At 47.0% G+C, this 12,574-nt stretch overlaps 1 protein-coding gene across 1 annotated transcript in view; it reads left to right on the plus strand.

Moving 5' to 3' along the window:
* dgkd (diacylglycerol kinase delta) overlaps window positions 1-12,574 on the plus strand; it is a 30,648-nt gene that overhangs the window by 7,820 nt on the left and 10,254 nt on the right. Inside the window, exons 4-12 of the mRNA XM_084441342.1 lie at window positions 1,235-1,339; window positions 1,469-1,601; window positions 5,262-5,368; window positions 7,304-7,429; window positions 7,645-7,747; window positions 8,335-8,497; window positions 8,774-8,882; window positions 11,994-12,133; window positions 12,477-12,561. Coding sequence (XP_084297468.1) covers window positions 1,235-1,339; window positions 1,469-1,601; window positions 5,262-5,368; window positions 7,304-7,429; window positions 7,645-7,747; window positions 8,335-8,497; window positions 8,774-8,882; window positions 11,994-12,133; window positions 12,477-12,561 — 1,071 coding nt within the window. The remainder of the gene's footprint in view (window positions 1-1,234; window positions 1,340-1,468; window positions 1,602-5,261; window positions 5,369-7,303; window positions 7,430-7,644; window positions 7,748-8,334; window positions 8,498-8,773; window positions 8,883-11,993; window positions 12,134-12,476; window positions 12,562-12,574) is intronic.

Raw genomic sequence — 12,574 nt, forward strand, 5'->3', positions numbered from 1 at the left:
TGTTTGAAGCCTGCCTGCCCCACATGACGCTCCTGTCCTGGTCTTATATAACTGAAATACAACCCTGCAGTCATACGAGATGAGATGCAGAGTTGACTCAAGGTTATGGTCATGTTTGTGTAAGTGAGAGAAAGTGTTTCAGCGAGAGTGTGGGTGTGCTGGTGCCGGTGTCAGAGACAGAGATATCGATCGGTCCTCGGTTCTTCTTCCCGGTATCTGCAGGGATCTGTGCTGCCTCCTCCCAACGGCTAGCTCACTTTCACCTCTGTTACCTCTCCAAACGTCCAAAAGCCTTTATTATGGCATGGCTACACAAATGGAAAACTGGACCTACGCGTTTCAGCTTAGAGCCTTCATCAGGGAAGACAGAATTCTTCTTGACCATATGAAGTATTTATAGGTTTGTTTATTTAATCGACTTGGTGTACATGTTTGAGCTTTTATTTTAATAGTTGTGCGTGTGTGTGTGTGTGTTGTGCCTGCTCGCGGCGCAGAGCCTTGGCAGAGGAAAGGCGTGTGGGTCTATTTTTATCCGTCTGGGAACAGAAGTGCTTTTGTGGAGCAGCTGTGTGTGGAGGAAGTGGACTGGGAAGCTGACGTCCGTTCTGTGGAAATTAACGTTGCTTGCTCAGTGCTTGCTTATACATTCTCAGGCCAGAATGTGACGATCTGAACACTACGTGCACCGCGTGTCTAACGCACCAACGCTCGCCGTGTGTCACATTTACGCACTCGGATTGGCCCGTCCGCCAATCGGCTGTTTCCTCTCTGTTTGCGTTCCTGGTCACTCAGCATTGCACAGCATTGCACAACCACCGCTTTCATTCTTCCCTCCAGAGGTCTTCGTGTGTGTGTGTGTGTGTGTGTGTGTGTGTGTGTGTGTGTGTGTGTGTGTGTGTGTGTGTGTGTGTGTGTGTGTGTGTGTGTGTGTGTGTGTGTGTGTGTGTGTGTGTGTGTGTGTGTGTGTGTGTGTGTGTGTGTGTGTGTGTGTGTGTGTGTGTGTTCCCTCCTGACCACTGCTGCCCCCGGCTTCTCTCATGGTGTGTCTATATCTGGATGAGCTCCTCTGACTGTTTTCAGAGCAGCAATTACTTAGTGGCGGCTAAATGTCAGAGGTCACGTGACTAGGGTCGTTTGTCCACGCCATTTCTCTCTCCCAGAGAAAAAACACTTAAGATAATATTTTCTCTCTCTCTCTCTCTCTCTCTCTCTCTCTCTCTCTCTCTCTTTACAGATCATCACTCCCTGTCGCAGACTCATTCTGTGTGCTGAGAACAGGAAGGAAATGGAGGACTGGATGGCAGCGTTGAAGAGTGTGCAGAACAGGGATCACTTTGAGGTGAGGCCAAGGTTCATAGTTCAGGGGTCATTCCTGTCCCTCTCCGCTGTGGTGACCCTCTCTGACCTCCCCCCTCCCTCACTCTGTCTCTCTCTCTCTCTCTCTGTCTCTCTCTCTCTGAACCCCCAGTCCACCCAGTACAGCATGGATCACTTCTCTGGGATGCACAACTGGTACGCCTGCTCCCACGCGCGGCCCACCTACTGCAACGTCTGCCGTGAGGCTCTATCGGGAGTCACGTCACATGGGCTGTCCTGTGAAGGTACACACAGACACACACTAATACACACTCACACACACACGCGTGTGCTCACATGCACATACGCACGCACAGACACAGTATTTACCCGGGCGGTGCCTCGGCCCCGAGGGAAACCGTCTGCTCTCAGCCGTACTCCTCCAGACCACTTCCTTCCAACGTGATGTGCATAGGGCTAATTTCCCCTGAACACCCACCCCAGCTGAACAACTGAACACCCACCCCAACTGAACACCTGAATAACTAGTCCAACTGAACACCCACCCCAGCTGAACACCCACCCCACCTGAACACCTGAATAACTAGTCCAACTGAATACCCACCCCAGCTGAACACCCACCCCACCTGAACACCTGAATAACTAGTCCAACTGAACACCCACCCCAGCTGAACACCCACCCCACCTGAACACCTGAATAACTAGCCCAACTGAAAACCCACCCTAACTGAACCCCTGAACAACTCACTCCAACAAAACACCCACCCCAACTGAACACCTGAACAACTAGCCCAACTGAAAACCCACCCCAACCGAACACCTGAACAACTAGCCCAACTGAACACCCAACTGAACACCTGAACAACTAGCCCATCTGAACACCCACCCCAGCTGAACACCCACCCCAACTGAACACCTGAACAACTAGCCCAACTGAAAACCCACCCCAACCGAACACCTGAACAACTAGCCCATCTGAACACCCACCCCAGCTGAACACCCACCCCAACTGAACACCCGAACAACTAACCCAACCGAAAAATAGGTCTGTCAACGAATATTCAGTATGCATTCAAATTGTAAAATAGAAAAGACATTTGAATGTGAAAACCACCGTTGAAAGAAAATAACAAAATTCCTAATATTAATTTAGCAGGCGGCTGCTTTTGACCGGTGTCACTGCATCACACTCTGCCAACCCTCTACGGTGTGTCTCATGAGTCATTAATCGGACTGTGCTCTGTAACATGCAAACGGGAATATGAATGGAATATTTTATTTTGCCAACTTATGTAAACACCTTAATCAATATATTGTCTTATTTAGAATAAGGTCAATAGTCAGATTATTGCAGTAAATTGCAGTAAATGAATTGAATTGAATTGAATTCAACCTTTATTGCCCCCGAGGGGAATTTGTTTAGCACACATCAAGCATACATAAAACATTAAAATGTACGCCCATCACCAACACTGCAATGTCACCAACCACCATCATCGTCATCACCATCCTCACCAACATCATCGCATCAACATCATCATCACTGCAACAGGCATCAACAGCTGTTCAATAATTTAATGCTTCTTGGCACAAAGGAAGTGCTGGCTGGTTTTGTCCTTGTTTTGGGCATTCTAAACCTGCGTCCAGAGGGGAGTAGGGGGAACTCTGAGAAGAGTGGATGGGAAGGATCGTCCATGTTCTCCCCATGTTCGTAAGGGATTCCCCCATAATGAACCCAATATGCAAAACATGCAGAAGAACAGATCGCTAACACTGTCCGTCCCTGGCGAAGACGGACAGGAGCACTTGGCCCTTGTGGCGCGTCCCCTGCACGCTGCCTACTGTCTGCTCCCAGCTGCCTCCGGGAAAGGACAACTGAATGGGTTAAAGGAGAATGCTCGTTTTTGACAACCTGGACCTTATTTACTGTGCGCATGCGTGCTGGAGCAAGTGGGGAAGCTATTTCGTTTCTAAAGACGTTTCTAAAGATCATATTACAGAGGCATGTGAAAAACCACAACAGGCCTACGCTCTATGTAAGCACAACTAGCGATTCATAAAGACAGATTGATGAAAACAACCATTTCACGGCAGAAAATAGATTTTTTAGAAGCTGCATTCTCAGTGCCCCGTCCGCCGCCATTACATGGATATACTTGGCTCGCGCTGGATTTTAAATTTCTTCTACAGGCCTCCGAATTACACCAAAGTTATCTCGGTGAGTGAAACGTCTTATAATATGCCGTAAATAAGGTCCAGGTTGTCAAAAACGACACTCCAGCCACGTGTGTGTGTGTGTGTGTGTGTGTGTGTGTGTGTGTGTGTGTGTGTGTGTGTGTGTGTGTGTGTGTTGCCGCCTACACCGTGTGATGTGTGTCTCACTGCATGACTAATAAAGATGTTTATTTTGTTGGTCACATTTCTCGGAATTGAGTTCCTTAATTTTATTTAGGCCTAAACATAACATCCCAAGGAAAAGATAAATGTTTATACCGCAAAATAATTAATATTAGCCCAGGCTTATGTGCTTTTATTTGTTTATTGTAATGTATAGGTATTTAATCTGTTGAATATAAATATACCTATAAAATCATTGTCATTGTTTATTAACATGTATAATGTTATTCATGTACTCCCGTTGAAATAAAAAATACTTGTCTCTTGTATTCGTTTTTAGCTTCTTTTGGACATAATACACAAAAATAGATATTCAAATTGTTCAAACCTATGTGTTTTTAAAGAAGGAATATTCAAATGTAATTTTTGGCCAATTTTAACAGCCCTACTGAACAACCAGCTGGGTGACATGCCAGAAGGCATAGCATTGTTCAATTACCCAATAATTCTCCATTAGTGAATCTCAATCAGTTACCAGAAAATACAACACAGAGCATCCCTCAAACTCTCAAATGAGTCATGACAGCCCCCTTCCCCCAACATAATTTCGAAGTGACGCAATCAATTCAAAATACCGTATTTGGAAACCAAGAAACCCGAGGGTGAAGAGAGGGTGGCAGTATGTTTGCTGACGAGTGCGGCATCGTCCGTTCCTGGTTCGCACCTACAGCCTTATTTCCACGGTCATGCCGAACCGTTCTGAGCACGCAGGGTAACCGTTCCGACGGTGTTTCCACATGGGACCGGTTGGGCCCAAAACCGTTCGCAGAACCGTTCCTATGGCACGGTTGTCTAACCGTACTGAGTGAAGCAGAACCGTTCTTTAGTAGAAATGTGAAGAGACAAAACAAACTACCATGGCAACCGACAATAACAACATTCCGTGGAACGCAACAGCCCGAGAGGTGGAAACAGACACTGTAACCGTTCCCACGGGTCCGGAGCAGCGCTGTTTGAACACGGTATCGGTTCGGCATGACAGTGGAAATAAAGCTTATGTGTTTTTAAAGAAGGAATATTCAAACATCATTTTTAGCCAAGTTTGACAGCCCTACTGAACCGCCAGCGCCTCCCCCAGATCCTGGGTTGTGTGTTAGTGAGAAGTGGGCCACCCTGCTCAGGGGAAGTGTAACACTGTACCAAGTATCTGCTGTGTAATCTAATCTCTCACTCGCTCTCAGTTAATGGTGGTGTTACTCTAGACGCATTGTCAAGTCCAACGGTATCTAATACACCGTCTACGGGAAGGGGGGGGGGGGTAATGTTGCATCATTGTGTATGCAGGTGTGTGTGGGTCTCTGTATTATCTACCCTGCCAAGGTGTATTTGTAGAGAGAGAGTGTGTGTGTGTGTGTGTGTGTGTGTGTGTGTGTGTGTGTGTGTGTGTGTGTGTGTGTGTGTGTGTGTGTGTGTGTGTGTGTGTGTGTGTGTGTGTGTGTGTGTTTGTATCTATGTGTGCGCGTGTGTATACTGTATTAAAACCAACCCAGACTGTGTAGACCTTGGCGCTGAACCGTAGCGTGTGTCTGTGACCGTCCGTCCCACAGTGTGCAAGTTCAAGGCCCACAAGCGATGCGCCGTCCGCGCGACCAACAACTGCAAGTGGACCACGCTGGCGTCCATCGGGAAGGACATCATCGAGGACGAGGATGGGGTGAGTGAGTCCGAGATCCTGAGGGAGAACCACCTCTTAAACTTGATCACCACTGCTGATCCCTTTCCCCATCCCAGCCACTCCAGCCTCTCAGCTTACCTGTGTTTTTAGTCACCAAGTCGTTGGTACGGTTAAGACCCGGTAACAGCCTCTTAACCCTTTGTTCCCTTTGTGAGAGGGGCCCCGTCAGAGGCTCCTCTAAAAGCTGACTGGACCCAAACAAACAGAGACTAACGTAACACCAAACACTCCGGCTTTGTGTCCTACTGTCTCCCAGAACAAAGAAGAGAACAGGACAGGGTAGGGTTAGCAGTAGGGATTTGGGTAGGGTAGGATAGGGCAGGGGTAGGGCAAGATGTCGTTAGGTTACGGTAGGGGTAGGGTAGGACTGTGTGTATTGTGTGACAGGGTTAGGGTAGGACTGTGTGTATTGTGTGACAGGGTTAGGGTAGGACTGTGTGTGTGACTGTGTATTGTGTGACAGGGTTTGGGTAGGACTTTGTGTGTGTACTGTGTGACAGGGTAAGGGTAGGGTAGGACTGTGTGTGTGTAGGCCTACTGGCCCTCATTTACTAAGTGATCGTAGGACAGAACTGGGCGTAAGGTCATTTCCACGCCAAATTCGGCATTTATCAATTTGGATGTGAATGGAGACTGCGATCTCACGTGGAGTCTCAGCTCGTGTACACAAGTTTGAGAATTGTCATGAGACTGATTCTGACTGGCATCTAAGCGTAGGGAAACCCTATTCATTGCAAGTAACGGGGTAAACAGGTGTTTGGTGTAAGAATAATTTTGCTTTCATGTTGAGCCTACTTAGACTATATGCAGCCTTGCAAGTCTTAAAATGAAAGTGAGATTAATGTTACACCAATCAAACAATGCACTAGTGACATAATTAGCAATCAAAATTAACAAATGAAAAGCAATGGGTAGGCTTCAGTCACATATTTAAATAAGAGGCGGTAATGCCGTGCACTAGATGACCCATGACCTACGATGACCTATAGTTCAGCCGAGGAGAGAAGAGTGGGGGAGCGAGGTAGGCTATTGACCTGATGTGCACCATTTTACATTCACACAGGTGTTAGCTCTAATTAGAGATTTTATTGCTTTCTAATTTATTGTCACAATAATACTTTTTTTCTGTATGGATTTTTTTCTGTATGGAAGATTAAATAATGTTTTATTATTATTACTATTATTATGATGATTATTATTATTATTATTATAAATACTCAAATTGACAGCAATGTGCAATGGTTTTTGGATAGGCTACACAATTAAACAAGGAAGCTACCCAGCTTGCATGCTCTCTGTGTGACTTTAAATGTGTGAACTTTCCCTTAAAATAAAATTGTAAAATGCAAGATGGTTTTACGGGATCTTTCCATGGAGAGTGAAGAGTTGTTATTGAACGAGAGTCGGAGAAACCTCTCATTTTGGCCGTATTTCCTATCTCCATGCCGTAAACTACAGGGGCGAGGCCAGAGTATGTAGGGGACTGATATTTAAATGACGATTGTTTTCATGAGGGCCAGTGTGTGACAGGGTAGGGTCATGTGTGTGTACTGTGTGACAGGGTAGGGTCATGTGTGTGTACTGTGTGACAGGGTAGGGTCATGTGTGTGTACTGTGTGACAGGGTAGGGTCATGTGTGTGTACTGTGTGACAGGGTAGGGTAGGACTGTGTGTGTACTAAATGACCTATCCCTGGCAGGATTATTTGATGAATGGTTTTCTTTTAAGCAGAAGTATAGACCTACCCTTCATACACACACACACACACACACCCACACACACACACACACACAGCTCCCAGAAAGTATTGTGTACACATGTTCCTCTTTGGGCGTTGGTGCGGTGGATTCCTCCTGTCTTGTCTTTGGGAGTCAGTGGGTTACTAGGGTCCTTCATTCTGTCTCTCCCATGTAGGTCTCCATGCCACACCAGTGGCTGGAAGGGAACCTGCCTGTTAGCGCTAAATGCACCGTGTGCGACAAGACCTGCGGCAGTGTGCTCCGCTTGCAGGACTGGCGCTGCCTCTGGTGCAAGGCCATGGTGAGTTTCTGTGTGTGTTGTGTGTGTGTGTTTCTGTGTGTGTGTGTGTGTGTGTGTGTGTGTGTGTGTGTGTGTGTGTGTGTGTGTGTGTGTGTGTGTGTGTGTGTGTGTGTGTGTGTGTGTGTGTGTGTGTGTGTGTGTGTGTGTGTTGTGTGTTCAGTCTGAGAGTATGTGAAAGGACTGTGAGGATGAAGGGCGTTTGTTTTGATGCCCAGGTCCACACCACGTGTAAGGAGCAGCTGTCCTCCAAGTGTCCCCTGGGCCAGTGCAAGGTGTCAGTCATCCCCCCCACAGCCCTGAACAGCATTGATTCAGACGGTGAGTGCTGCACGAGGTGTCTTTGTCTGCCTCTGTGTCTGTGTGCCTCTGTGTGCATGCGTTTGTGTGTGTGTTTGTACTGGAGATGTAACAGTATGAAAATATAAAAATTTCACATCATGACTAGTGACCAAAAATATCACGGTTCTTGGTTTTATCGCGGTATAGTTAAAATGTGCTGAAAACGTTCAAAAACTTCTGAAACACACTGAAATCATTTCACCAAGTTTTATATTGAAAACCACAAATACATTTAGCAGCACTATGTACATTTTGTTTGCATAAACATTAAAATAATTGTCTTGGAGACTAACTTGTTGAGACTGTTGCTAACTTTGGTTGATGCTGGACAGTATTTACAGTGAGTTTTTCAAAGTGCGGGAATCAAACACGGTTTTAATGATAATTTTATTGCGATTAATTGAATTGAATGTAATCGTAGTTCATCACTATACCGGTTATCGTTACATCCCTAGTGTGTGCTCCCATGAGAGGAGGAAGAGGCTGTGGTGTGTGAGTGTGTGTGTGTGTGTCCAGCGATGTGGTCGTCAACCCCAGTGTTGCCCCCCCCCCCCGCCCCCCCGCAGGGTTCTGGAAGGCCAGTTGCCCCCCCTCCTGCACCAGCCCCCTCCTGGTGTTCGTCAATTCCAAGAGCGGCGACAACCAGGGCGTCAAGTTCCTGCGCCGCTTCAAACAGCTGCTCAACCCCGCCCAGGTGTTCGACCTCATGAATGGGGGGCCACACCTTGGGTGAGTCTGCTGTGTGTGTGTGTGTGTGTGTGTGTGTTTGTATGTATGTGTATGTGTGTGTGTGTGTGTGTGTGTTTGTGTGTGTGTGTGTATATATATATATATGAGTGTGTGTGTGAGTGTGTGTGTGTGTAGGTGTGTGTGCGTGCGTGTGTGTGTGCGTGCATGTATGTGTGTGTGTGTGTGTGGGAGTGTATATGTGTGTGTGTGTGTGTGTGTGTGTGTATATATATATGTGTGTGTGTGTTACTGAACCTCTCCTCCCGTCTGGGGCAGCCTGCGTCTCTTCCAGAAGTTTGACACATTCCGTATCCTGGTGTGCGGCGGCGACGGCAGCGTGGGCTGGGTCCTCTCTGAGATCGACACGCTGACTCTGCACAAACAGGCAGGTTCACCCTCCACTCCACTCCCACGGCCATCAGACTCACTAACAAGGCTCATATCTCCCCATAACGCCCCCCCACACACACACTGACTCTATAGCCTTTACACCACTTGCATACAACTTCTGATTGTACCACATACAGTATCTCAACAGCACATACATTGCACACATTGTACACTATATGGACAAAAGTATTGGGACACCTACACATTACACCTACAGGAGCTTTTATGACATCCCATTCTAAATTCATAGGCATTTATATGGAGTTGGCCCCCCCTTTTGTACTCTGGGAATTTTTGCCCATTCATCCAGAAGAGCATTTGTGAGGTCAGACACTGATGTTGGACGAGAGGGCTTAGCTACAATCTCTGTTCTACTGTAGTTCTACTGTAGTTCAACCCAACGGTGTTCAGTGGTGTTGAGGTCAGGGCTCTGTGCGGGCCACTCAAGTTCTTCCACACCAACCTCACTCAACCATGCCTTTATGGACCGTGCTTGCACAGTCGTGCTGGAACAGAAAAGGGCCTTCCCCAAACTATTCCCATTACGTTGGAAGCATAGAATTGTCCAAAATATGAATTCCTCAGCTTACCAAGACATTTAAAACATCATTCATCTATCACGCCACACTCTGCACTAGGGATGAGACGGTATGGATTTTTGCAGCACGGTATCTAGTTACACGGTACGGTTTACGGTATTTCATGGTATACGGCATTTCACCTCTCCAACACACATTAAAAAAAACAAGTATTTTACTTTGAAGGAACTACAGTGCAACACATGATGGAAAATACACACCATTGTAATTAAGATCAGTTTATTAATAGCAAGCTTATGTTAAATTACAAAATTAACTGTTGCAACTTGAAATGTGAAGTTTCAGCAGCGCATCATTGTGTAATACCGTAAACGTAATATCGTAAACACAGGGAATGTCACGGTTCTAATACCGTGGACATTTTATACCGCGGTTCACGGTTTTACGGTATACCATCTCATCCCTACTCTGCACACCGACCGTACATACATACTCTCACCACACTCCATTCTGTATATATATTGACTAATTTGCATTGTGCCTTTATCGGTTATATTGTATTTTGTATTTTTACTGTATTTTGTATTTGCACTGTTCTTTGCCCTGTCCTGTCCTGCACCCTGTCCTATGTCGTGTTCATCAGCGTATGCCTCAACCCTAGTTAAATTCCTAGTATGTGTAAACCATGTATATGGCGAATAAACTGATCTTGAATCTCTGTTAGAACCACTCTGCCCTCTGCTGGAAGTCAGCTTCTCTCAAGAGGAATCTTGGCTCCTGGGTTCTTTGTTAGAATAGAATACATAGTTTTTTCACCATATATAACCAGTACAGGAACAGGTACATTAGAATTCTTGTGCTTACAATATCTTATCAGCACTAATCAATTCCTCATTCCAGTTCCTAGGTACACAGCTAGATATGATAAGTTTCCCAAACTGGCAATTAACTAACAATCTGTTGGTTAGGAGGTTATTAGTATCATCCTCATCTACTTATTCCATCCAATCACAGATGACTGTGACCGTAATATAGGCGATGCAATTATTAGATTTCAAGTATACAGTTGTATGAGTCAATTGTTATCGTCTATTTTATAGGCAAGAGACAATTGTTATTGTATTGTATAGGCAAGGTGTTCAGTTGTTCAAGTGTCGTCAGGTGTTGGTTCAAATGATCAAGTATACAGTTGTACAGACTCAGTTGTTGTTGTCTATTGTAGACAAGGTAGCCTCGCGAGACCATCCAGCGCAGAGTGTAGGTCAGTGAGATGGTAGAGTGTAGGGCCAGTGAGATGGTAGAGTGTAGGGTCAGTGAGATGGTAGAGTGTAGGTCAGTGAGATGGCAGAGTGTAGGTCAGTGAGAGGGCAGAGTGTAGGTCAGTGAGATGGTAGAGTGTAGGTCAGTGAGAGGTCAGAGTGTAGGTCAGTGAGAGGTCAGTGTAGGGTCAGTGAGATGGCAGAGTGTAGGGCCAGTGAGATGGTAGAGTGTAGGGTCAGTGAGATGGTAGAGTGTAGGTCAGTGAGAGGGCAGAGTGTAGGTCAGTGAGAGGGCAGAGTGTAGGGTCAGTGAGATGGTAGAGTGTAGGGCCAGTGAGATGGTAGAGTGTAGGTCAGTGAGATGGTAGAGTGTAGGGTCAGTGAGATGGTAGAGTGTAGGGTCAGTGAGATGGTAGAGTGTAGGGTCAGTGAGATGGCAGAGTGTAGGTCAGTGAGATGGTAGAGTGTAGGGTCAGTGAGATGGCAGAGTGTAGGTCAGTGAGATGGTAGAGTGTAGGGTCAGTGAGATGGTAGAGTGTAGGGCCAGTGAGATGGCAGAGTGTAGGGTCAGTGAGATGGCAGAGTGTAGGTCAGTGAGATGGCAGAGTGTAGGTCAGTGAGATGGTAGAGTGTAGGGTCAGTGAGATGGTAGAGTGTAGGTCAGTGAGATGGCAGAGTGTAGGTCAGTGAGATGGTAGAGTGTAGGGCCAGTGAGATGGTAGAGTGTAGGTCAGTGAGAGGGCAGAGTGTAGGTCAGTGAGATGGTAGAGTGTAGGGTCAGTGAGATGGCAGAGTGTAGGTCAGTGAGAGGTCAGAGTGTAGGTCAGTGAGATGGTAGAGTGTAGGTCAGTGAGAGGTCAGAGTGTAGGCCAGTGAGATGGTAGAGTGTAGGGTCAGTGAGATGGTAGAGTGTAGGTCAGTGAGAGGGCAGAGTGTAGGTCAGTGAGAGGTCAGAGTGTAGGCCAGTGAGATGGTAGAGTGTAGGGTCAGTGAGATGGTAGAGTGTAGGTCAGTGAGATGGCAGAGTGTAGGGCCAGTGAGATGGCATCACCCACGGACATGTTGGTTCTGTAAGAGAACCGGTGTGGGTCTAGTTAGTCTGGTATGATGGTGTCAATGTGTTTCATCGCTAGTTTCTCCAGGTACTTCATGACCACTGGAGTGAGTGCCACTGCCCGGTAGTCATTCAGGCAGGTTACCCTGGTGTGTGTGTGCCGGCATGTGTGTCTGTGTGTGTGTGTGTGTGTGTGTGTGTGTGTGTGTGTGTGTGTGTGTGTGTGTTAACTGTATTTGTGTGTTGTGTTGCAGTGCCAGCTGGGCGTGCTGCCCCTGGGCACGGGGAACGACCTGGCGCGGGTGCTGGGCTGGGGCTCGGCCTGCGACGACGACGCCCAGCTCCCTCAGATCCTGGAGAAGCTGGAGAGAGCGAGCACCAAGATGCTGGACCGGTGAGAGAGGGAGAGAGAGAGAGAGAGGGAGACTAACCAAACCCTAACCACTAACCGCTAACGTAATACTGGAGAAGCTGGAGAGAGCGAGCACCAAGATGCTGGACCGCTCAGAGAGAGAGAGCCTGAGAGACACAGCACAGTATGGCAGCGTTGTACATGCAGATCGACAAGGGCCGCATTTCCCGATAAAGAACCTTCTTAAGGAACCCTTCTTAAGCAACCCTTTGTATGGGAGTTAAGAAGTACTTTGGAGTTAAGTGCTTCTTAACTCGTTCGGGAAACCCGGCCAAGGCCGTCTGACGCCAGTGGTAATCGCAGTTTTTTTCTCCTCATCCCGTAGGTGGAGTATTATGGTATATGAGACCAAGTTCCCACGGCAACATTCCACCTCCACAGTGACTGAGGACTGCAGTGATGACTCTGAGGTACAGGCGATGT

The sequence above is a fragment of the Borostomias antarcticus genome, assembly GCF_949987555.1.
Source record: "Borostomias antarcticus genome assembly, chromosome: 1".
In the NCBI taxonomy this organism is placed as follows: Eukaryota; Metazoa; Chordata; class Actinopteri; order Stomiiformes; family Stomiidae; genus Borostomias; species Borostomias antarcticus.